Source organism: Leuciscus leuciscus (genome assembly GCF_965113295.1).
Source record: "Leuciscus leuciscus genome assembly, chromosome: 18".
NCBI classification, from domain to species: Eukaryota; Metazoa; Chordata; class Actinopteri; order Cypriniformes; family Leuciscidae; genus Leuciscus; species Leuciscus leuciscus.
In genome coordinates, this window is record NC_138742.1 from 27,797,369 (window position 1) to 27,821,905 (window position 24,537).

The following is a 24,537-nucleotide window of genomic DNA, read 5'->3' on the forward strand; positions in this document are numbered from 1 at the left end:
GCACGGGTATACCTCTTCCCGTCATGGCAATCTGTCGCGCTGGTTGGGATTGACCATTTGTTTGTCGGACGTAGCAAGAGTAACTAAGGGGGGCGGAGCTCGGCGAAAGGCTAATTGGATAGACCTAAAACCAATCAGAGCGATCGTCATCGTGTAAAGCCCGCCCCAACGTTTCTGATTGGTGCCTCAATTTCGACGGATTAGAAATCGGCTTGAATGAGCTCTTTGGCAGACTACTTGCAGAGCAAATCTAAATTTGCCGGAAGTTGTCTGGGTTTTCCCAGGCTAGCATGTTTGCTGAATAAAATGATTAATTTCTTTCAAATAAAAAATAAAACGGACCCCAAACTGATGTCACACAGGAAGCTGTATTGTGCAAATGCTCTCTTTCAGTACATATTGGGTTGGTGGGGACAAATTCACATTGCAAACGTCACTGAATCGCAAGAAGAAATATCTCACAAAGTCATATTTCATAGCATAATAAAAGAAAAAAGAAAACGTTTTTTTTTCTTCTCAAATTACAGTGAAAAAGAAGATTTTTTCCCCCCCCAGACTGTGAATGCTGAACTGGAATGAAAGTGTCACAAATACAATATAAGAAAATCTTAATGGTCCTAAAAATAAGCTCTATTTTCTTTTTGTATAATTAAATACAATTTAGTAAATTAAGAGATTTTCTTTCTGATTTGGATTTGTGATGAAATGAGAACCAGGCGTGTTTTTGACAGGTTTTGTGAGATCCTCTTATTGCATTGAGGTGTCAATATAAGAAAAGAAAAAAACTGCTTTCAAAACATCACATTATCATCATTCTATATTCACATAAAATAATTCTCATTAGGAACCATTTTCTAAATCATAACTATCAAACAAAATAGGCTTTTAGCCTTTTCTGATAACCTTTAAGCAAAATTAGCAAGATTTACATGATTTTGTATGTATGGACATTAAAAAACAAACAAAAACATAACGGCACTTAGTGCTGATAAGGACATATACTCTCAAACTCACTCTGACCACCATAAATTCACATTTGAAAAACCATATATATATATATATCAGCTTATAAGTCATTTATGATATATACTGCAAATTAGGAAAGTAAACCATAATAATCTGCTGTGCCTTTTCTTGAAGAGAATCACTAAAGAAGAATCTACAGTGCAAGTCTTCACAGACGCCTGTTGTCTGTCATTTCTGCATAGACTGTCATGTCGTACGAGACATGCGAAATGCATAGCACACTTACAGGCAAACATCAGCAAAGCTTGTCCTCACGGCCACCGGCTGTTGCTCAAAGGGACAAAAAGATGTATTCAAATTCGAAAGAAACTCAAGAAATAGTTTCTGGATTATCGCAGTCTGACATCATTTTCTCAGCTTCCCAGAATTCCAACATCTTTCGCTTAAATTCATGCCATCTACAAATGTTCACAAATTGCTTTCTGGGAAGCTGACGATGGGCTAAAGTACAAGAATGCCACACAGTTGGACTGTATTTACAGTAACAGTGTGCTGTATAGTGTTTTTTTCTCAGGGTCCTGAGGGTTTTTCATTAATCAACCTGAATCCAATATATATATGTACATATACATATACATACATATATATGTCCGCATCATTCTAATTGTGATGGTCTCTTAGCTGCATTGTTGCTCTGTACAGAAACACTGTGCACATGTTCCGCATCACAAGATTAAAAACTGCTCACGAGGCGTTTCGTTTAGTATTGAAGAAAGTCCACAGAAGCACAGCATTATTCCACTGGGAGGTTGCGAATGAAAAAGCCTTTTTCCATCCTTCCTGGAAGCATCTGAGATCCGACGCCACTGCTGACCATGTGCAAGAGCAAAACATTAGACATTATACTCAAACACCATGCTATTACCATAGTAAACCCCCAATAACATGTTATTAACATGGTGCAATGTCTTTACAACTTCACTCGTTCCACTTACTTAGGGCTGAATCTCCTCTTTTTTGCATCGGGTTGTTGTGGGACGGCCCCTTTTTCCCTCCTTTCTGCTGCCCGGTCCCTGTATTTCAGCTGAAATGAAGAGCGCCACCCAGAGGTCAATACTTCAGAAGTGTCAAATCAATGAATCGTAGAAAAAAAATAGTTGTTAAGGAGGGAATTGGTTGTTTGGAAATAATAACTCCACACTGCGGATCCTATCAGAGGAGGTTGGAGATGTAATCATGGGTTTACCTCTGTTTCGGATCGCTCGTGTGCCTCTGGCTGGCCCGGTCTGGCTCTCCTCTGCTCCAGGTTTTGCTGCACATGGAGGAATAAAGACAAGGACATGAATATAATGTATTATTCTGTTCATTCATTTGGTTGCTTGTTGCAGCCTGAATTTTGCATTCTTGAATTTTTGCCAGCAAAAATATCCTAAGTAAAACGAGACAAAAATTAAGTGTGAACAATCATTTGGTACAAGTGTTTAGTTGCACAGCTAGCACAGTTGGTCTAGTTATTGCTGTTATTATTTTAGCATTATGGTATGTGGGTCAAAGACGAAAAGGGGGTTTCAAGCATCAAAAAAATAAAAGTGTAAAACTGCTTTAAATTTATTCTTTTTCACATACATTAGAATATGTCCTGTTTAACTTTATATTTTTCTGAGCAAAAAATAATTACCACCATACATTTTTACTGTGATTTTACTGAAGACACCCACTAAAATGTAATTCAGTGTAACAATATTTTTATTGCAAAAAAATCTTATCAGACATTTTTAGAAAAACTCTAATTTGATAACATATTATAGGATTCTATTTAAAGATCACAGTGCAGCTCCCAAATAATAATTATTTGTAATTTTAAATCTTTACACTTTAAACCATTAGGTTTTACCTATTTGTCAGCAAGAAGTTTTTGTAAGGAATAGAAAATCAATTAAAATCTAATAAAATTTAGTAGGAGCACATATTGTTTTACATATTTTAATAAGTACAGCTCAGAAAAAGTACCGGTATATTGTTTAATTTTTACATAAATATATCTGTTACACCGAATGACCATGGTTTGTTACTCTGAATGACATTTTGATAAAAATTGAGAAAATGTTGTCATTGTTCCTATTATTGCAATGTTTTGAATATTATTCTGTATCATTAAATTCCTGAGCAAATCACAGAAGCAGATGCTGAAAAGAATAACCATTTTATTCCACAATGCATATATTCATGTAAAAATGAACTGAACTGGTAGTAATACTGTATAATCAGCATATCTCATTTCATTGAGAACTTGAAACTTGAAGGACAAACACACATAGTTCACCCAAAGATCAAATTTACCCCGTGATTTACTCACCCTCAAGCCATCCTAGGTGTATATGACATTCTTCTTTCAGACGAACACAATCGGAGTTAGGCTATATTAAAAAATGTCCTGGCTCTTCCAAGCGTCATAATGGCAGTGAATGGCCGTTTATGTTTTGAAGTCCATAAAAAAAAGCATCCATCCATCATAAAAGTGCCTCTATTCATGATTAAAGTGCTCCACACTGCTCTGAGGGGTTAATAAAGGCCTTCTGAAGTGAAGCGATGCGTTCGTGTAAGAAAAATATCCATATTTAAAACTTTATCAACTAAAATAACCAGCTTCCGGCAGACAGCCTATGCAAGTCAACTTACGCCAAAAGAGCAACACTTGAAGATGTATGACGTAGATATAGGAGTATCGTAAGTTTAAAGCCTCTCACGGTTCAAACAAACAGGGCTGGGCAACAAACTCAAACTTCTCCGACATTTCTCTTTAAAAATTCTCGTTTTAGACTCTTCGTGATTTGCTCTGCGCTTCCACGTTCGTCATTATGTTGTGCGACAGGTCACGGTTTACTCGTCCACCGTAAATCGATGCGTATAGCCGTCTGCCAGAAGCTAGTTATTTTAGTCGATAAAGTTTTAAATATGGATATTTTTCTTACACGAACAAGTGTTCTTTTTTCTTCACTTCAGAAGGCCTTTATTAACCCCCCAGAGCAATGAGGAGCACTTCAATGATGAATAGATGCACTTTTATGATGGATAGATAAACTTTTATGATGGATAAATGCACTTTGACTCAAATTTCACGATTTGATTCGATTTCAAATAAATCATATATTGATTAACATCAACTGAAAACAGCATAGACTGAAAGATCGATTTACAAATCAGTATTGGTTCTTTAAAATGAGAATCGATTAAAATCGAGAAATCAATCTTTTTAACCCAGCCCTATTATTTTGACATTGCAATTCTCAATACCTTTCCCGTCTCCTTGCTAAAAGTGCTGCCCTAGCTACTGGGTCTGCATTAACTTTCTGGCGGTGCCTATAACTCTCTCTTTGTTTGTGGGCATCTAAAGTAAATCAGTAACGCATAAAAAAATGCATTTAAACATTAATATCTATAAAGTTTAATATTTTCTTTTAGTGCTAAACATCCCTCATTTGTCTGAAATATAAATAAAATGCTAAAAATGTTATCTAAACAGTGACACTGTCATTCAGTGTAATGGATGACACTGTGGTGTAACAGACAATTTGCATTACACCGAATGACAAAACATTACCCTGAATGACGAAACTTCTACTTAAGCTAATATTGCTAGCTAACAACTAGCCACCTATATCAAACAGTGAACTTGACCAGAAAGATTAATCATAATTATTTACAACATTTACTTGTTTTTCAAAAAATCTAACAATAAAAGTGTTTTTTGGCATTTCACTGAATGACACGTGTTTTTGTAACTCAAGTTACAACTATGAAAAGGTGAACTTATCAAATATTTAAGAGCAATAAACTTAACTTGCTGCAGCACCACACAATCTTCAGGGTGCCCATTGATGATGTCACAGACTACTTGATGACTATTGGTTGTTTATTTAATTTCAAAATGGCTTTCTGATCCTGTTACACTGAATGACCTCTGACAAACTGCATATTCGGGACAAAAGTCCCCTAGTTATTTCAATACTTAAGGAAAAAAATAACACATAGTCCTTTTATTATGATACAGCCAACACTTATGTGAACATGCCAAGGAAGCAAATATTTATTTTAACATGGTATTTTATACGTTTATTTAAAAATGTAATAGTAAAATCAAAGTCTGGACCATTACGCTGAATGACAATTTTACACTTTAGAGCATTATTTAACTCATATTTTGTCATTTTATTTTCACAAAAGTTATTTGAAACATGAAAGTAGACACTTTACTTGCATTTAATATGTTTTTTTTTGTATGTAAAATCACTTTTGTAAATTTAATTTGATGCGGACACCAAAATGGTGACATCTCGTCTTTGACCCACGTATTAATATTTTCATTAGTGCTGTTTTCCTGAATACAATCAGGATTGAAAATGTGAAAATGTTTCATTACTGAACATTTCAGCGTTTTAAACGAATCGGTTGATTCAAAGATTCAATGATCCATTCATAAACAACTGCCTCATTCTTGAATGAATCAGCCGTTTGTACGAATCGTTTAAATGAATGACTCAATGATTCGCTCATTAAGACGGTCACTTGCCGCCACCTACTGGTGGTTTAGTTTCATGATTAAAAGTATAATTTTCTGTCCAACATCTCTTATTTGTATTTTCAAAATATTATTTTAAACAATCTCATAACATTATCTAATGCAGTTGTAATTTTATTTTATTGTAAATTATTTAATTTGATTTGGCAATAGTCTCTTTGTAAACGCACTTCACTCGCAACTAAATGGATAAGCACATAAATCAAATTAATAAATATTACACCATTTAAACATTATATAAAATACATACTGAGTGACTGAAACAATCTGTCATAGAATACACTTGTTTGTTCACAATGTTATTGTGTCCTTTTATTTAGATTCAAGATCTGAGGTGAATCTGCTCCTGTGTTATATGACTATTTTATTATATTTCAGCTTTTTTAAATTAAAGTCCCCCTGTGGTGTAAATCAAGCTTTTAATGTAGTTTATATGTCTATGTGGTGTTTTTAATATGCTTTAAGACAAACCATGTGCAGATTCATAAGTCGACACCATTGCTGAGTATTTTCTCTGCAGTGAACCAAAGACAGTCTCAAAAACGCGGTTTGAAATTGCTGGTGTTTCTGACGTCACAAACTACCTTGTAACCAATCAGATCAACGTGTGATCATCAACGAGTGGATCTCTGAGCTGAGTGAGTGAGTGGAGGCAGGGCTCATTTGCATATTCATAGAACCGCGTATACTAAATGAGGCAAGGGTGTAGAGTTACATTCAAGATATTTTAAGGCATGAAGATTTTTTTCAAGGAAACATTTTTAAATATGTAATTTTGGTGATCAAAGATGAGTTTTAAGGGATAAAATGACTGACTACAGGGGGACTTTAAAATAAAACTAATAAAAATTATGTTTTTGTTAGTTAAACAGTAATAGCACTGGCAGGGCCGGTTCTAGACATTAGGAGGCCCTAGGCAAAATTCATGTTGGAGGCCCCCCACCCCCAATAAAAAAACACTTGAAACAAATATGATTCCTAACCTTTTTATTTAGACAACATTTAATTTTAAAAGCAGTATATTTTTACTTACACAGTACATAAGTTTGGACACATTACTATTTTTTATGTTTTTGAAAGAAGTCTCTTATGCTCATCAAGCCTGGATTTATTTGATCAAAAATACAGAAAAATAATATAGTGAAATATTATTAAAATTTAAAATAATGGTTTTCTATTTTACTATACTTTATATTTCTGTGATGCAAAGCTGAATTTAGTGTCACGTGATCCTTCAGAAAACTTTATAATATTCGGATTTATTATCAAATGTTAGAAATGGTGCTTAAAGGAGAAGTTCACTTTTAAAATGAAAATTCTGTCATCATATACTCACCCTCATGTTGTTTCAAACCTGTATGAATTTCTTTCTTCTGCTGAACAGAAAGGAAGATATTTAGAAGAATGTCACGAACCAGACAGTTTTTGGGTCCCATTGACTTCCATAGTAGGAAAAAAAAAATACTATGGAAGTCAATGGGACCCATGAACTGTCTGGTTACTGACATTCTTCTAAATATCTTCCTTTGTGTTCAGCAGAAGAAAGAAATTCATACAGGTTTGAAACAACATGAGGGTGAGTATATGATGACAGAATTTTCATTTTAAAAGTGAACTTCTCCTTTAATATTTATTTTATAACCTGTGATACTTTTTTTTCAGGATTTTTGATTATTAAAAAGTTGTTTTAAAAAAGTCTTCACTATCACTTTTTATATATTTAACACATCCTTGCTGAATATTCCTGTTTTTTTCTGTATTTTTGATCAAATAAATGCAGGCTTGTAGAGCATAATAATAAACTTCTTTCAAAAACATTAAAAATAGTAATGGGTCCAGACTTTTACCGGTACTGTATGTACATATTAATCAAACTTTATCTAAGGTAATCTCTTTTTTGTTTAATGAAGATGTTATTGTTGTTGTTGTTATTTTGCTGTTTTATTCAATTTATTCACAGTTCCAGAATCCCACTTCAGTAGATGAGCATAAGTGCTTTTATATTGCATTGCTACCTTAAATATGCTATTAAATACACAAATCAAGTGGAAGAGAAAGACACGATCGCTACTGAGCAGAAAAAAATATATAAACTGATATTATTGGCGTAATGTCAGGGCATAATCTAATCATCAGCAGAATTTAGAAGATAGACCCATAGATATGAGATCCTTTATTTGAAACATTTAAAAATGTTGTAGTGTGTTGGCTTTTTAACTTAGAATACAGACGTCTTGTCTTTTAATTTTGTAGCTTTTTTACTAGTCAGCTCCCGACGCGATGTTATTCATTGTACGCGCAAATTCAAAGCGTCGCGTCTGGGCACGTTTATATTTAGAATACATTGCAATCACTCCAAAAGAGATGACGACAACTCACACACCTGCATTATGAGCTGTGCTTCTTTGTGTGCTTATTAGGCTTTTGCCTCGCCTGATGGATGCGTTCGTTACACATACTTTCAGAAGCCGGCACCCGCTTTGTAACGGACACATTAATTGGTTTAACTGCAGTAATGTAACAGTCTATGGTTAAGATAAACATCGTCACTATTTTTAGTTAATTAATAAATATATATATATATATTTTTTTTTTTTGTCCCTCTGTCTGGGCCCCATCCCGCCAATCGGGCCCTAGGCACGTGCCTAGTTTGCCTTTGCGTTAATCCGGCTCTGAGCACTGGTTATTGCTAATATTCCTTTTCAAAATCTAAATAAATGGGGAGGAAAAATGAAATAAAAACAGCACTATCTTGGCATTCAGCATGACTCTTATGTTGGCAGATCTGCAGTCGTCACTCACTCTGTGAAGCTCAGAAAGCTGCTGATGTCTGATCAGAGCCTCTTTACTGGGGAACTGTCTCCTGCACAGCAGACAGGCCAGCTTAGACCAGTCCGTCAGTCTCTCCTCTCGCTCTCCGGCCTCCTCCTCACTGTCCGTCTCTGCGCCGTAGCCGGACACCAGACCTGGAGGAGGACTCAGCTGAGAGACCAGCACAAACAGACTTTTAAAACACTGCAGTGCCAATAATAGACAATGTTTTTCAAATGCACAGAATAAAACCACACAAAACAAGAAACAAGTTAAAATAAATGCCCCAAAAAACTACTGCTAAAAAACAAATGCTAAATAATATAAGAACCAAACACCATTATGTAAATTGTAACGGTCTCAATATACTCAAAGCGAAATCGCAGAAGGAACTGGTGTGACAATTTTAAAGTAAATCAGGCCGAAATAAATTATAATAGGTAATATAGGTAGGTGTGGCTCTGGGACTCCGCCTTCTTCGACGTGTAAATCTTCTCCGGTTCATTTATTCTGTTCAGTCTGTCAATGTCAGACGCAAGTGAAAACATGAACACCCTGGAGAGATGATTTATAGCAGACACTGAGGTTGTACTTCTAATTGAAAGTGACAGTAAACCTGCTGGCTTTTAAACAACATATTGTATAAAGTGGTATAGTAATAAATATGACGTGACTACTGGAGTGCCGAATTGCAGAGCTGGTGCAAACATATCCACATCGCTATGATCAGATGCGTTCTTAACTGCTGTTTTCTCACCGCTGCCATTTTTGATGTATTTATTTTGTTATTGAGTGGAAAACGCACAACATATTTACATATTCATCTAACCGTCGCTCTCAGCAGTGTGGACGGCGTTGGGATGTTCGTGTTGGGATGTTCGCTAACAGTATTTCGCTGCAAAAGTATTTCAGACTTCTTTTTATCCCCAAGCAAAGAATGGAAAAGAACTTTGCCATGAGTATATCAATGTCGTAGGGTAACAAAACAAAAACTAAACACACTTCTCTTTCTTCTAGATGTTTGATCTGTTCCATCAGAATCTGAGGTCTCTCCAGCAAGGCACCCTGTGTGAAAACAAACAAACAAAAAAACAAAATATTCACACCATCAGTCAGACATGATGTGGCATTTTAACAGCAGGGCATTAGTCAGACAAAACCCAACCTTCATCTCCAGGACGGCGTATCCCGCATCCGCGCTGGCAGATTCCCGCCTGTCATCGGGTCTTCCCTGTGCCATCAATTGAGAGTTAGTGCTCAACGAGGAAGACGAGGACGATCGGCCATTGTCCTTCTGCCTGTTCAGACTTTTGGCCCACCGCTCCATGTCTTTGGCTATCTGAAGAGACATACAGATACATCAGGAACAGATACTCGATTTAAATGACACGCCATCTCACCAAAACCTCACCTCTAAAGCCCACAGTATACTTTGTTTTTTACACTGCCAAGGCCTGTTGTTTCACAGTCGGAAAATAAACCTTTAGGTTTATCCTAAACTTGTGGAGATGGCGGCAACAACAGACAGCCAAGATGACGAGCGTTTGTGTGAGGGGACATTTTAGTACAAAGACCTTTATCTCTCATAAGCCTCAAAAAAGCTGTGCGTTTCAGCAGAAACTGAAGTATACTTTGGGCTTAAGATGCGTCAGTAAACCTGAACATGTGAAATGATTCACAAGCAGCGAGCATTTCTGATTTCTGAACACCTTTAATTTAAAAGTCGGCATGAAATGGAAGAGAGAGAAAAAAGAAATAAAAAATAATGTAGGATGGGGATTTTGTCCATGGGGAATTGAGTGTGAGTGACAGGTTGCGCCAGTAAACACATTTTTGATTTCATGGTGACTTAAGTAGTCTGAGGGTGTACCTGCTGTGCCGTCTTATTCTTGGGCTTGTCCTTCTTGTCCTTGCCGCTGTTGGGAGCACCTGAAAGGTCAGAGGTCACTCCCGCAGGGTCTGTGGTGTCGTCGGACGATTGTGATGGGGCAGGAACATACGTGTGGCTTTCTCCATCCCAGTACATGTACTGCTGGGTATGGGGATTATAATAGTACTAGAAGAACATCACAAACAGAAAACATTTGCAGTATCAGTATGTTTGTATAGAATTAGTATTAAGTTGCGCAGTAAGCTTGGTCATCACTGACGTCATCAAATAAAGACCCAAGAACCTTACACAATTAAACTCTCCTGAATCAGATTGGAAATCAATGGGGGCTTGGGGCAAAAATTACACCAAACTGAAAAAAAAAAATGCTCATAATAGATAAGGGGGCTTAAAATGCCCCTGCACAATTAAACTGAATCTATTACGACTGTTGTGATTAAAGTGAAAATGAATGAAAAGTGTTGATTGCGGCATTACATTTAGATCTGCACGTTGCATCAGATTTATTTTTAGGTGTTGATTTTTGCAGCGATGTGCATTATAACCAATCCCACACGTATCTGTTGAGCTTATGAATGCAGTGGCCAATCAGAGGCGTTTAGATTAGACACAGCTGAAACACCGTAGTTTTATTAGGTGCTATATCACTGACTGAATCCTGAGTCTGAAAACTATTTCTGTCATAATATTGGGTAACACTTTACTTACAGCTGCAGTCCGTAACTTTTTTGGTTTAAAAATTATCCAATTACCTGTGAATTTGGGTCATAGTAGAGGCCTGTGAGAGGGTCATAATAATAACCAGAGCTCTCATCGTAATGGTATGTGGACACGTCAGGATCCGCTGAAGGAAAGAGGAAAGAAATCATTAGGTCAGCTAAAGTAACTACAAAACATTTTTGGTAAAATAATATTAAAGTGCCCCCTATTATGCTTTTTGAATATATCCTTTCATGTAGTGTGTAATATAGCGGTTTGTGAATGTAAAAGATCGGCAAAGTTTCAAAGATGAAAGTGCACTATAAATGGAGTTATTGGCTCCTAAACTTACTGCATAAACTAATTAGCATGTCAGCCTATGGTCTTTATTGGGTGCCCACGAACAATGTCTACTTTGACCCTCAAACACTGGAGTTGTAGCTGAGGCCTGGAAGAGTTTGGTTCGTGTTGTCGACATGTCGAAAAGACAGAAGAGCCATCTGACCAATCAGAGCAGAGTAGACCAATCACAACAGACTGAGCCATCTGACCAATCAGAGCAGAGTAGACCAATCACAACAGACTGGGCAGTCTGGCCAATCAGAGCAGAGTAGACCAATCCAGGGTTCGTACACCTTTTCCAAGGTCAAATTCAAGCACTTTTCAAGCACTTTCAAGGTCCATTTTAAAGCTTTTTCCAGCACCTTACACCACCATAAATTACATACCAATACATAGTCAAAATTAGTATTTAGTGTTTTTATCACATTAAAAGAGAAAATGGTATAAACAGCCAAAATTGTGTTTCGTAATAGCAGAAGGATCAGATATTTAAGCAAATCACAAGTTTTATTTTTCAAAATGTATCACTGTCTAAGTAGATAATGCCTATGAATAATACTTTCCATTATATTAATGTCCAAATATTGCTTCCCAGATAATGTGATTTTCAGGCTGTAAAACTGAAGTAATTTCAAGGGCTGAAAATATGAAGACAAGGTTTGAACAACGAAAATCTGAGACGGTGCAACAACAACCTGTAATTACATTTGAACCCAGAAGACTCTGGAAGACTCTAAGCACAAGCACCTGTCTGATAAATAGCCTATATTAATAAAATAAAATAAATATTTCATTGCCAAGACATATACATTTATCTACTGGAATAGAGCAGTGTAAATATTGCATAAGGCCATCCTCAAGCTTACCGTCGGCTACTTGTATGACACTCCATCTGACACGATTTCTGTTCAGCAATCAGCGATTGTCATTATTCACTGGGCTAACGTTTGGAGTTTTAATTTGCGGGTAGTTAACGTTACAGTTACTGTGCTTAACTTTGGCTTTGTTCACTGCGTATTCCACAAATGAACGTGCCATAACGGACATGCAATACTAACATTACATTATCATACCAAGTACTCTCAGTCACTAATGGCCCTTTCAGACAGGACGCGGAATGCGCTGTGCAATGAAACCCATTTATTTCAATGGCTTGCGCCGCGCGAGGACGACGACCAAAGCGGAGCGCAGCATTGACGAGCTCGCGCACGGCACGGTCAAAGTTAAAAATAGTGACGATGTGACGATTACCCGCATGGCCAATTAAAACGGGGCATCCAAACAAGCGCGGGAATCAAAATGAAAACTCCGCCTACTTTTGCTCTGGCCAGCGTAGTGCAAATCGCTCTGTATCTGAAGGGCTACATTTTATTTCTCCATTTAATAAACGAACTATTCAGTCAGACAGGTATTTGTTGAGAAATTCAAGCATTTTCAAGGATTTCAAGCACCCGTACAAACCCTGCCAATCACAACAGATTGAGCTATCTGACCAATCAGATTGCTCTTGTGAAGGAGGGATTGAGAGAGACAGAATATTTTATCAAAACGTTTCAGAGACAGTGAGAAAAGATGTGATGCTGCAATGTATAATATGAGAAAATTCAAGTATTATTATTATTTTCTTCTTACTTGGACGCATGTAAACCTGTTTTAGGAGACAAAATTAGGAGCCTTTAAAATAACATAACAGGAGCACTTTAATGCTTTGGGCTGTGTGCTTACGGTAGTGCTGGCACTCCAGAGCAGTTCCAGGTGTGGCAGGCTGGTTCGGTGTAGCAGGCTGAGGTTTCCCAATGATCTCCACCTGGGCCTTTGCACACACACACACACAGACAATTAGAGCTTTTTAGACAATTAGAATTTTGATAGTAACAAAACAAATAAAATAATGAATAAAAAAACAGAACTCTACCTGGTTGGCCTGTGTGGAGGTTGTCGTTGCAACAAGCTGGGTATGGGATGCTGTGAGCGCCAATAAGGAGGTAGCACCTGTTTCTCCTGTGGTGGAAAACACATTCACACTTACTACAATAAAAGACCCACAGGCTGAAGGCAGATGCAACTGAGCTGTAGTTTTACCTGTGGAGGAAGTTCCTCCGCCAGGAGTGCCTAATAAAGTGTGGCTAATCAGTCCCGCAGCCGCTGGCCCTTTAAAGGGTTGTGCCTCTGCACTGACACCCAGCACAGCCTCCTGCCCAAACACAGCTGCTGCCCCCTGCTGGTGCACACTGAAATCACCACTCGCAGCTGCACCCGAGAGCTGCGCCGTCTGGAACAACAAACAGACATTTGGCAGAGTGTGTTAAAGAAGGAAATCGCATCTCAACACTGAATGGAAGACAAATATGTTCTGCAACTGTCAATACATAAGCTGAAATTTGTCAAGAGGAATCCAAAGAACAAAATCAATGTATATGTTCTTAAGGAAAAACCTGTGAAAGGGTTAGTATTACTGATGCACCAAAAGGATTTATTCAAACAAACATAAAAAAATTATAAAAAAAGGGTCAAGTAAAAATATAATGAATATGTAATTTACTGCATACAGTATATTTATCAAAATGCTCTTCTATAGAGTAAATGTTTCTAGCTAACGTGAATAAAACATGAATTTATGGGCACTGAATGGTTTTCCTGAGGTAAATGTATTGCGTGACTATTTTATCCACATCTTTCTGCGTTTGAAACACTGATTGAGTGATTACATTTCTGTAAGTTGGTTGTACTGTTTCTTTAAATAAACCTTCTGATGTTCATTCATGCTTGAATGAAAACAATTAAACCACTTTTTCAGTCAATGATTTCAGACTTAAAAATGTTTTTGCCGAAACCAAATATTTCCAGTTGCATCACTAGTTATTATTGTGGTAATATTAAAAAATTTTATACAAAAATGTTATTGCTTGAGACTCGTTCAGTTTGTTTGGCTATTAAATCATTTGTTTATGACATTAGTTACATTAGAGCTTAAATCGGGCCCAAAAAAGTCAAGCCCGACCCAACCCGAGCCCGAGCACGTTGTGTCCGAGCCCGGCCAGACACGTTTACTGTAATTATGAGCCCGATTTAAACCCGACCATTTTTAATATGTGGGCCGTTATAACCAGGGGCGGTGCCAGAATTTTTTTTAAGCAGGTGCTGCTGTGCTCATTTAGGCTACAGGGGGAGCTGCGCAGTTATATATATTATATAAATACTATTAATAAATGAGCAAAAATTGGTCACTCAATATTCAATAATTTTAATGATCACAATTAAAGTTTTAATTTTATTAAATTGAACAAGCACAACATTCAGCATTCAATCAAATATTCTTAAAGATTTATTATTAATAATGTTACTTCAACATATTGTTATTTCAACATAATATGTGTGAGCAACAAGCAAGATGTGCATTTGTAAATTCGGTGACAGCGTGTGTTACGAGTTTCAAATGGTGTGACCGCGGCGCGCCGGCGACTTCATGTCATGATTATAATGTCTGCTATATTGCTTTTTATGTATTAAATCCAGGCAATTGGTTGATGAAAAATGTATTAAAATTAAGATACAATTTATACTAAACGAAATTCACTTTAAAGAAAAGCTTTCTTCAAAACAAAACTTAAACTTGAAACTATGTGCTTATTTAATGGCTAAAACACGTAGGCTACTACAGACTCTCTTTTTGTACAAATTGCAGCACATTCATTTAATTCTGAATTTTGCACATGTAAGTTGAAAGGCATTTGTTTGTGCATAGTAAAACATATCTGTAACATTTATCAAGTTCATAATTGTGCGTGCAATTATCTTAATGAATAGACCTAATGCGACAAGGAAGAAGCATGCAAACTGCGTTGTTTGTTTATTCAGAAATAGTTATTATTTACAAAAGCGGATATTGAGGCCTGAGGCTGACTACTATAATAATTTCTGTCATGGCAAGACTGCTTGTCTGTTCATCGTCGAAGTCCCCGTTTTTTTGTTTTTTTTTGCTGTCATAGGCGAGCAGCGTGCGCATTTAATGCACGAGACAAAGCCAACACATTATGTTGTCACTCCCCACGACTAGTTTAAAATGTGTCCATACCTCCGATTTTCCTCCAAACTTGCTCAAAGTTAATTCTCCTGTTTTAATTTTTTTCTTTGCTTCTTCAAGATCCATGTTGCACTTAGAATAGCAACAGAATAGCCTACAGCACGCACAGCAGGTGTGATGCGTCACGCGTGCGAGACTGCGAGTGCGAGTGGACGAGACGCTGCGCATGACACGTGACGTGCTTTATCAAGGGCCCGACCCGACCCGGCCCGAGGACAGTGGCGGGAAATATTGGCCCGTCGAGTCCGGGCTCGGGGTCGGGCAGAGAATTAAAGCTCTAAGTTACATATCACAGATTATCATGAAAGTTTTGAACTAGTAACGGTGACTTTCAACAATTTCAACACAAGCATTTCAGTCCAAAACCTTGACAATTGTAACTGTGGTTTAAGTGGAATAATTGATATCAATTCAATCTGCTTTGCAACATGGCCGCGTTTACACCTTGGGTGCACATTCATTATCACTAACTAAAGATCCTAGAGTTAAAGGACAAGTTCGGTATTTTACACTTAAAGCCCTGTTTACAGATCATTTCTGTTGAAATAGAACGGTTAAGATAAAATTAAGCGAAAGCGAAAGAAACCTAAAATTCTCAGGCCAGCAGCATGTGTCCAAAATTTAATCTTAACCGTTCTATTTCAACAGAAATGATCTGTAAACAGGGCTTTAAGTGTAAAATACCGAACTTGTCCTTTAATAATTTCCTGCATATGAGTCTTTATGCTGTTAATCAAGCCATTTCTCTGTGCTGTGTGTACCTGAGTGACGGCCCACTGAGCTGCAGCTATAGCTGTACTCGCTACGGTCGCCACACTCACCCGACTCCCATCTGCCAGAAAAACATCGCTGAGAGAGAGAGGGAGAACACTCACAAAACTGTAGAACATACATGTAAAGCATTACAGTAATAATGTGATCTGTGAACACTCTCAAATGTGTGGCTGTGCTGCATTTTCCTATTACACAACCATGACATCAGTGTAACGCTGCAGGATCAGTATTAGAAAAGCATGAACTCCTACCGTTTGGAGCCCTTGGCAAACTCTACAGAGATGAGCTTGCCGTCGATAGAGAGAGGAGGCTGCAGGGACTGGAGGATCTGAAGCAGCTGTGAAGCTTCCTAAAACATGATGCAATACCTGTTTGTGTTAGTCTTACACGTTTTGTTGGGGAGTTGTGGCCACAACACATACAAGCAGATGCCATTTGCAAGTAGAGTCGCTGTCTTACCACGATAGTAGTGAGCTGCAGAAAAGCAAACCCTCGGTTGAGCTGTGTCTGTTTGTCTTTGATGAGCCGAACATTTGAAGGGGAGAGAGTAGCAAACGGGGCTAAAGCGGACAAAATGGCCTCTAGTGTCGTATGGGGTCCCAGATTCCGCAGGATCAGAGCTGAAGAGATGTGAACACAGATGTAAGCACTGTCTTACCCTAAAGTAAAAGTGTTAAACGTGTGTACGACTTACTGTCATTGGCCACCTCGGCAGCCTGGGATGAGGAACTTAAGTTGAGAATTGGAGATGCTGTCTGGTATATGATGGGAAGGGGGAGTAAACCCTGAGCTGAGTCCTTTAACTGCCCCAAAGGTAAACTCTTTGGCACCTGAAGGAGTTTCAGCTCAGCCTCTGAAAAGAAAGAGTCATATGTGCAAGAACTTACATTAATATTCATGTTTTTAACCATTTGGAGCGTGAGAAAAGGAGGAACTGCAACAAATTCTTTCCATTCACACCTGATTTTGGAACTCCGCATTTGAAACACTTTTCTCTTCGTTTGAAGTTCTGCACTCCACACTGCCAATCAAAACACATGTTTCGGAAGACAACTACATCACTTAGAAGTATTTGTTCACTGAAAGGGATAGTTCATCAAAAATGACAATTCTATCATCATCTATACTCGGCTTCATGTCGTTCCAAACCCAGATTACTTTTCATTTATCTTAAATTTGTAAAAGTAATTATGCGAATTGAGCAGTTTTATCCAAGTCTTCTGAAGAGACACAATCACTTCGCTTTTCACCTAAACACTGATCAACGCACATACACAGAGCACATTAAATATATCATTAATTTAATGTGGTCTAAGTCTCCAGAGTTTTCTATGCAATTGTTTGGGGATAGAACTGCACCATTATGAGAATGTTTTTTCCACATGGTCTATCAGTGGCTACGTTTACATGCAACCAAATAATCCGCTAGTAATCGGATTGACGCCTCAATCGCACTGAAAAGCGTTCATGTAAACACCTTACTCGATCCGATTGAGCTCGATCCGAATTAGATTTCGATCCGATTGAAAGGGGTGGTTTATTCCTTTTCTAATCTGATAGAGAGAGCATGTAAACACTTGATCGCATGGAAAACAGAAACTGAAAGGACATCGCATGTGTAATGACGTTGAAATTGTGTCACGATGTATGACGCGCTGAACGAGTTGTTCTTCCTGTTGAATAAAGTATCGTATAAATGAGTGTCCCGTCATTCTAAAATTCTCCTTTCACTCAGCATACGTGAAGTGGTGCAGGACAACGTCCCACCGGTCCTTGTTTCGGATTCTCCTCCACAGACGACAGATGATAAATATAAGCAGCACGGCACAATGGTTCGTATGCTCATTTACTTCAAATTATGACCAGAAATGGATAAATATTAAGTCTGCGGTTAAAGAAAAAATAAAGAGCTAATGTAGGAGAATGGTTATGGGCAAACAGCAGGAAACTCAGTATATACGTGCAGTGTGCGCATGTCAAAAAATATATTCCGATTTGAAGCTTGTTACATATACTGAAAACGCGCACATCAACCCGATCACGTTTAGCGTTCATGTAAACACTACGTTCGGATTCATCAATCTAAATGAATTCAGTCCGATTGAAACAAAAGTTGTGCATGTAAACGTAGCCAGGGTGACATAATCAATATAATTATATTCAAATACATAAATATAATAATAAGAAGGCTCAACAGCAGCTCAACCATACTTCAAACAAAACTCATTGGTTCTACTGGAGCTTGATTAATGAGTGAGAACCAATGAAGCAAACACATTTGATCGGCAAGACTGCAGACTGGGGTGATTCATTTTCTTGTAGATTCAGTCATTTTCGCGGAATCCCCCCCCAAAAAACCACAGTGGCGAGCTAACTTTCTTGGAGTGCGGGTAGATTGTCTCGTCAGTCAGATCCGACGACAGCTGCGCGCTGCTTGGGTTTTATGACAGGAGGAAACTATCAGTGGGGTACAATACCACCACCTACTGTACATTGGGACGTCAACCAGATACTGGCACTGAATTATTTACACCATATTATATGTGTTCTATTCATTTTAAATATTATGGTTATCGCCAATACCGGTATATTGCAACACGCTTAATTAAACTGATAACGAGATATAATTTGTTAAATATAATGATCATCATCAATACCGGTATATCGCGATTCGTGACATCCCTACTTGGATTATATGAAGTGTTGTACTGGATCATTTTGTGATACATTGCCTCTCTTTTTAAAAAGCTTGCTGCTGGTCACTATTCACTGCCAGCATATGGACGAGAACGAGCGGGTTATTTTTTAACAATTCTGCTTTTGTGGCCCAATATTTAAATGGCATACTGCATTAGAACAACACCAGGGTGAGTAAATGACGACAGTTTCATTTAAAGGTGAACTATCCTTTTAAGGTACACTAAGACTAAGTCTTAATTTAACATAATTCTTTAATTATTGAAGTAAAGAATTAAGAAAGTTACCTTATTGCAGAGCCAGTCTTCATTTGCACGGGGCTTTGGGTCGCTGTAGTGCATAGATACTCGCTGTCCCAAAATAGTGAGCACGCTCTGAAAGTGAGACACAGAAGAAGAGAGGGGACAACAGAATAAAAGAGGGTAAATATCATTTTCAGGGTGGAACTGGCACACTTGAGACCTCATCTCAACACAAGAGGGGAGGAGAAGACTGGATAAAAGAGAGAGAGGAAGTCAGATATCACCATCAGCTTGAGAGGACTCGGAAAGACGCGCCGGCCTGCATGTGAGAGAGCGTTTGCGGACACCCTCTCTGGCCAAAAGCCTCAACCTCCCCCATTCAGGGGAACCAAAAAAAAAGTGTCACGCTCACTCCTGCCCACCCACATTAAGCCACAAATAAAACATCCAGACAGAAGATCACAAAAGCAAATTCATACAGCGATGACAGGACACATAGAATAAAGACTTGAACGCATTACTGTACCTGAGCCAAAAATAAATCCTTAAGGACCTCGATGCGTAAAAAAAAAATATATGCTGACAACTCCCCTCATTTGAGTTACTGGCATTAAGAAAACATCCTTAAATGTAACTGAATACTTAAAGAAAAACAGCAACTATTCAATTACCCAATTTTGAGCACTTTAGAGGCCTGATAAATAAATACAAACAACATGACTCCATGCTTGTGTATGGCACCCCTTCGTACCCACAAATAAAACAGAAATAACATTACTAACATTAGCCTTTATAAAATCAAGAGCTAGGCTAGTGGGGACCCCACACAGTCCATTCATGAACAATCTGCTACATGCAAAAATGGCAAGCACTGGCTGAAATCACCAATTTCTAATCTGACTGCCTGGCTGCTAGACAAATACCAGACATCAGGGTGCACAGCATGAAATAAAGTGTGGTTTAAAAGGTATTGGGCTGCTACAGCACATTTAATGAACAACAAACCAGTGAATTTGCCCAATTCAGCGAGGCTCGTAGCAATAAATTAGCAGCAAGTACACAGTTAATGTAACTTCTTTAATGTGAAATAATAGGTAGTTATTACCTCTGTGCAGACAGAAATCCCAGTTTAACTCTACATTGCCCTTTCGACGCTGAGACATGGTGTTGACACAATGGGAATATCTTCATTGTGCACAGTTGTCTGAAACGTGTGAAATCACGCCAATGTTATTGGCCACGGCAGTCATATGATATCACTGGTGCGCCAGCATGACTACAAAAGGGCACCTGCATTACTTACACTTTATTTGTGTGTGTGAGAAAGAGAAAAAGTTTGTGTGTTAATTTGTTTAAAAGAAAAAGAAAAGAAAAAAACTAAAGCTAAAAAAGAAAAAAAATTAAGTTGTGTTTCACCGTGTCCCCGATTTATCACAGTGGACGACACACATAAACTCTGTTTCATCTGTTTGGGAGCAAAGCACGCTTGGTTCAGCTCTCAAGGAGCTCTGCTGCTCTTGCTCGGCTCTCTTCGCTGAGAGCCAGGCATCGGCACCTCATGGTATGGATTGTTTCTCCCTGATCTCCATAGTAAGGTATTGAGATCATTGGGAATTCAGCTCGCATAGTCACCTCCATCACGTCAAATTATTCAAACATAGAGGGGCTATGAGAGCACAGATATGAGAAGATGCCCAAGTCTTCTCTGAAGGCACTGGTCTTGCCCTCTATGCCTTTCCAGATCTTCCCAAGTCCTATGCAGCAGCAGGTTAGGCCCTTGGAGCACTGCACACTACGGCAATTATGCAGGATTACCAGGCCGACCTTCTGAAGAACCTGGACCACGGGGAGGGACTATCTCCAGAGGCAGTCCTGGAGCACCGCAGAGCCACAGATCTCATCCTCCATGCCACCAAGCAGATGGCCTGGGCCATCGGTCATTCTATGGCTGTGATGGTTGCCATGTAGAGGTGTCTGTGGTTTAACATTTTGGGGATAAAGGAGGGGGAGAAATCCTTTCCCCATTAACACCCCGGTCTCTCCCTCTGGACTCTTGATAGACCGTTGATACAGTTTTCAAGAGGTTCAGAGAGGCGAGGGTTCAGTCTGCAGCCTTAAAAAAGTTAATCCCCTTTCTTGTTTAGTGTCCTTCAGCCCCGGCAGTGTGGACATGAACTATGTTGGCATGCGTCCTTGGAGTCTGTGAGGAATGGGTGAATTGACAGTGTAAAGCCCCCTTCTGCAGTGTCAGGATGTTTCCTTGCTGAACTCACGATGAGAATAAAAAGTGACACCTAGTGAAGGGCAGTTGACAGAAGGTGGGCTCTGTCGGTTTCCCCCTGAAGCTTTAACTCAGAGGTGATAGTGTAGACGAGATATGACGGCACACTTCCCCAGTGTCCACTGGAAGGTTTTCCCCAGCTGGATCTCCTGAAAGTACTTTTGCTACTCTTCTCCAAGGAGGACTGAGGGTTTGAGCGGGCAGTTGATAGAGCAGATGGTTCCAACACTAAACTTCCCTCACTCTCTTCTGTAGTCTTCGCCAGCTCTTTGAGACTGGACACTGAATACATGCTCCCCTCAGTTGGGTTGTTTTTAAAGAGATTTACAAAATTGAAAAAGACGGTGGAACAGTAGTCTGCCCTTCAGGCACTCCAGACAAGCCTGCATGTTTTCAATCAGACAACTCAAAGTTGATGACGTTTAATGCAGGTGCCCTTTTATTGTCATGCTGTGTGACGCTATTGTCATGCTATTGTCACCAGTGACATCATATGACTGCTTTGACCAATAAATTATCCTGCTTTCGCCAGAGTTTTCTGTAGAATTGTATGGGGAGGAAACCGCACCATTATTTGGGTCAGTTTTTTGGCATCATCAATACAAAAACAAAATTGTGGTTAATGGCTTTACAAGGCCGTCAAACCAATTATTCCTGTTTAGGTGTGGGGTTCTTGCTCAGGATAAGCAGAAGTGTGGACCAGAATTTATTCTGATGTTCTTAAGTATTCAGCAAGGAGGTTTACAACAGGTAGATTGGGGGGGGGGGGGGCCCTGTAAAAAGTGTACCGTAAGTTTCTCTGAACAAATGTGTCTGCCACAGACAATTACTTTATTATGACTTATTCCTGGCTTTCATGTAAACTGATATTCAGTAAATCAGCTAATCTATGAATGCACTGGTAATAATTGAATAATTCAAAAGATGCGTAAGAGGAACGTTCTGCTCAAATTCTCATGGAACTCTTAACTACCGGAACTCAAACCCTTTTTGAAACTCGAGTGGTTCTGACATTTCAAAGCCATGAGGATTTAACTAGAGAGACACAAAATAAAGGGCAGGTCTCACACTAGGATTTTACGGTTGCCAAGAGACACTTCTCAGCTAACTGAAAAAGGGAGACAACACACACAAACTGAGCTTTCAGGGGGACAATACTGTTGAATTTATATCAAGCTTGGGCATTTCCAGAAAATACCCAAGTAGTTGCACAGTCAAATATTTGTACTAGACAAGACTGTATATTATTAGCATGGCAACAGGCAGACCTCATTCTTAAGAGATGGCGAAATCTGTGAAATCATAAGGAATCCAGCTATAAAGGGCATATATATCCATACACGTGTGGTCTTGTAGTGTGTATGTGTGTGTGCAGTGTGAAGTGACCTGGTTGGTCTCCATCCAGCGGCTGGCCTCCTGCAAGTGATTAAACTCGACGAAGCCGAATCCTCTGCTCTGACCTGGAGACACAGCCGTCGCCGGGCCACAATGACAGAACAACACAACGCAGTGAGGGGTTAGTGTTTTCATATCGACAGAGAGGGAGAAAGAGAGAGACAGAGAGATGGTAGAAAGAGGTATAGCTGTATTCTAACCAATAATAACACTTCTGCCTTTAAACTGCTAGAACTGTTGGCTCTTTTTGATTCCCTCTGCTATTTACACCAGTCAATTTAACTAGAATCACACAGGACATTAATTTGAAAATGTGGGTACAGACAAAACTATATGTCTATTAGATTTCTGATGTTTCAGCAACAAAACCTAACATCTTAAAACCATTTTTATGCACTACCATTCACAAGTTTGGGTTTTTTGAAAGTCTCTTCTGCGCACTCAGGCTGCATTTATTTGATCAAAAATACAGTTAAAGGTGCTCTAAGCGATGTTGGGTGAAGTCACTTCTTGTTGACGTTCGAAGTATTGTCAAACAAAATGGAGGCTAGCTCGACCCTCCCTCCTCCTCATCCCGTCTCCTCCCCCTCCCTTCCGTGCTTCCTGAAACAGTCATGAACCATTTAGAAAAACCTAACTGGATTTACCCTGTCCAGCAAAAACAGAGCCACCTGAATTTCGGATTGGAAGCCCTTCTGCCGGCGGACTTCTCGCCACCTTTTGAACGCTTTTCCGATGTAAATTCGGGACTTTGCGCGTTCCTTCTCCTTTTCCCTCTTCTTTGTTATTTGTTCATCGGAATGTCGTCTCTTTGGTCGTGTGTCGGCCATATCAAAATTCTCAAGAATATAAATTTTTAACGTTAGTCGTTGTCTAGGACATCTGTCCTCTAGCTAACTTCCCTCTTCATGCTTCTCTCTCCTCCACTCCCCACATCCCCCTTCATTTGCGTGCGCACTAATCCCCCAACCCCAAATCATTCTTGTCGGTTATTGGCTGGAACACTGTTTGTTATGTTTCTTGGTCCAGGCTGGGCCAGTTTGTTTTTGTTGCCGTTTGTGGAGCCTAGGCTGTCTACAGAGACCGCGGTTTTTTTTTTACAGTGTGTTCAGGGGACAGGCAGCTAGCGGATAGTGAGGAGATGTTTGCTGTATGTGCCTAAAAAACGTGTGACATCGCTTAGAGCACCTTTAAAACAGCGATATTGTGAAATGTTAAATACTTTTTTGTATTAATATTAAATGAAAAATTAAATCCATTTTAAAGCTGAATTTACAGTTATTTAATTACTCCAGTCTTCAGTGTCACATGATCCTTTAGAAATCATTCAAATATACTGATTTTATGCACACAAAAACATTTCTGATTATTATAAATGTTGAAAACAGTTGTGCTTACTATTTTTGTGGAAACTGCAGTACATTTTTTTTCAGGATTAATAGTACAATTCCAAAGAAAAGCATCTATTTGAAATCGATTTTTATTATGAAACAATGTAAAAGTCTTTTCTGTCACTTGTGATCAATTTAATAAGTCCTTCCTGAATAAAATGAAATAAAATAAATATTAAAAAAGAAATAAATCCTACTGACCCAAACTCTTCAATGGCAGTGTGGGTATGTGTATATATTATTTATTTATTATTATTATCATCATTAAATACTTTAGTAATTGCTTTACTTTACACCAATTACATAATTATCTAACGTAACTTTTAGGATACAGTTTTTTTTTTTTACTGTCTGATTCACAAAATTTTCCAGTCTAATTAATACC

At 38.6% G+C, this 24,537-nt stretch overlaps 1 protein-coding gene across 3 annotated transcripts in view; it reads right to left on the reverse strand.

Annotated features, from left to right (window-relative positions):
* Window positions 1–349: 349 nt before the first annotated feature.
* rbm10 (RNA binding motif protein 10) overlaps window positions 350–24,537 on the reverse strand; it is a 33,094-nt gene continuing 8,906 nt past the window's right edge. Inside the window, exons 6-23 of one of the 3 annotated variants that reach the window (XM_082145062.1) lie at window positions 22,753–22,826; window positions 19,131–19,217; window positions 17,107–17,167; window positions 16,841–16,999; window positions 16,606–16,766; window positions 16,398–16,495; window positions 16,134–16,221; window positions 13,371–13,560; window positions 13,204–13,289; window positions 13,014–13,095; window positions 11,000–11,091; window positions 10,227–10,412; window positions 9,522–9,695; window positions 9,359–9,421; window positions 8,348–8,527; window positions 2,213–2,278; window positions 1,962–2,050; window positions 350–1,835 (exon numbers count right to left, since the gene is read on the reverse strand). In XM_082145062.1, coding sequence (XP_082001188.1) covers window positions 1,760–1,835; window positions 1,962–2,050; window positions 2,213–2,278; window positions 8,348–8,527; window positions 9,359–9,421; window positions 9,522–9,695; window positions 10,227–10,412; window positions 11,000–11,091; window positions 13,014–13,095; window positions 13,204–13,289; window positions 13,371–13,560; window positions 16,134–16,221; window positions 16,398–16,495; window positions 16,606–16,766; window positions 16,841–16,999; window positions 17,107–17,167; window positions 19,131–19,217; window positions 22,753–22,826 — 2,012 coding nt within the window. In that variant the 3' untranslated portion in view covers window positions 350–1,759. Of the gene's footprint in view, window positions 1,836–1,961; window positions 2,051–2,212; window positions 2,279–8,347; window positions 8,528–9,358; window positions 9,422–9,521; window positions 9,696–10,226; window positions 10,413–10,999; window positions 11,092–13,013; window positions 13,102–13,203; window positions 13,290–13,370; window positions 13,561–16,133; window positions 16,222–16,397; window positions 16,496–16,605; window positions 16,767–16,840; window positions 17,000–17,106; window positions 17,168–19,130; window positions 19,218–22,752; window positions 22,827–24,537 lie in introns of all 3 variants that reach the window. The other 2 variants (XM_082145061.1, XM_082145060.1) reach the window with 2 other exon arrangements.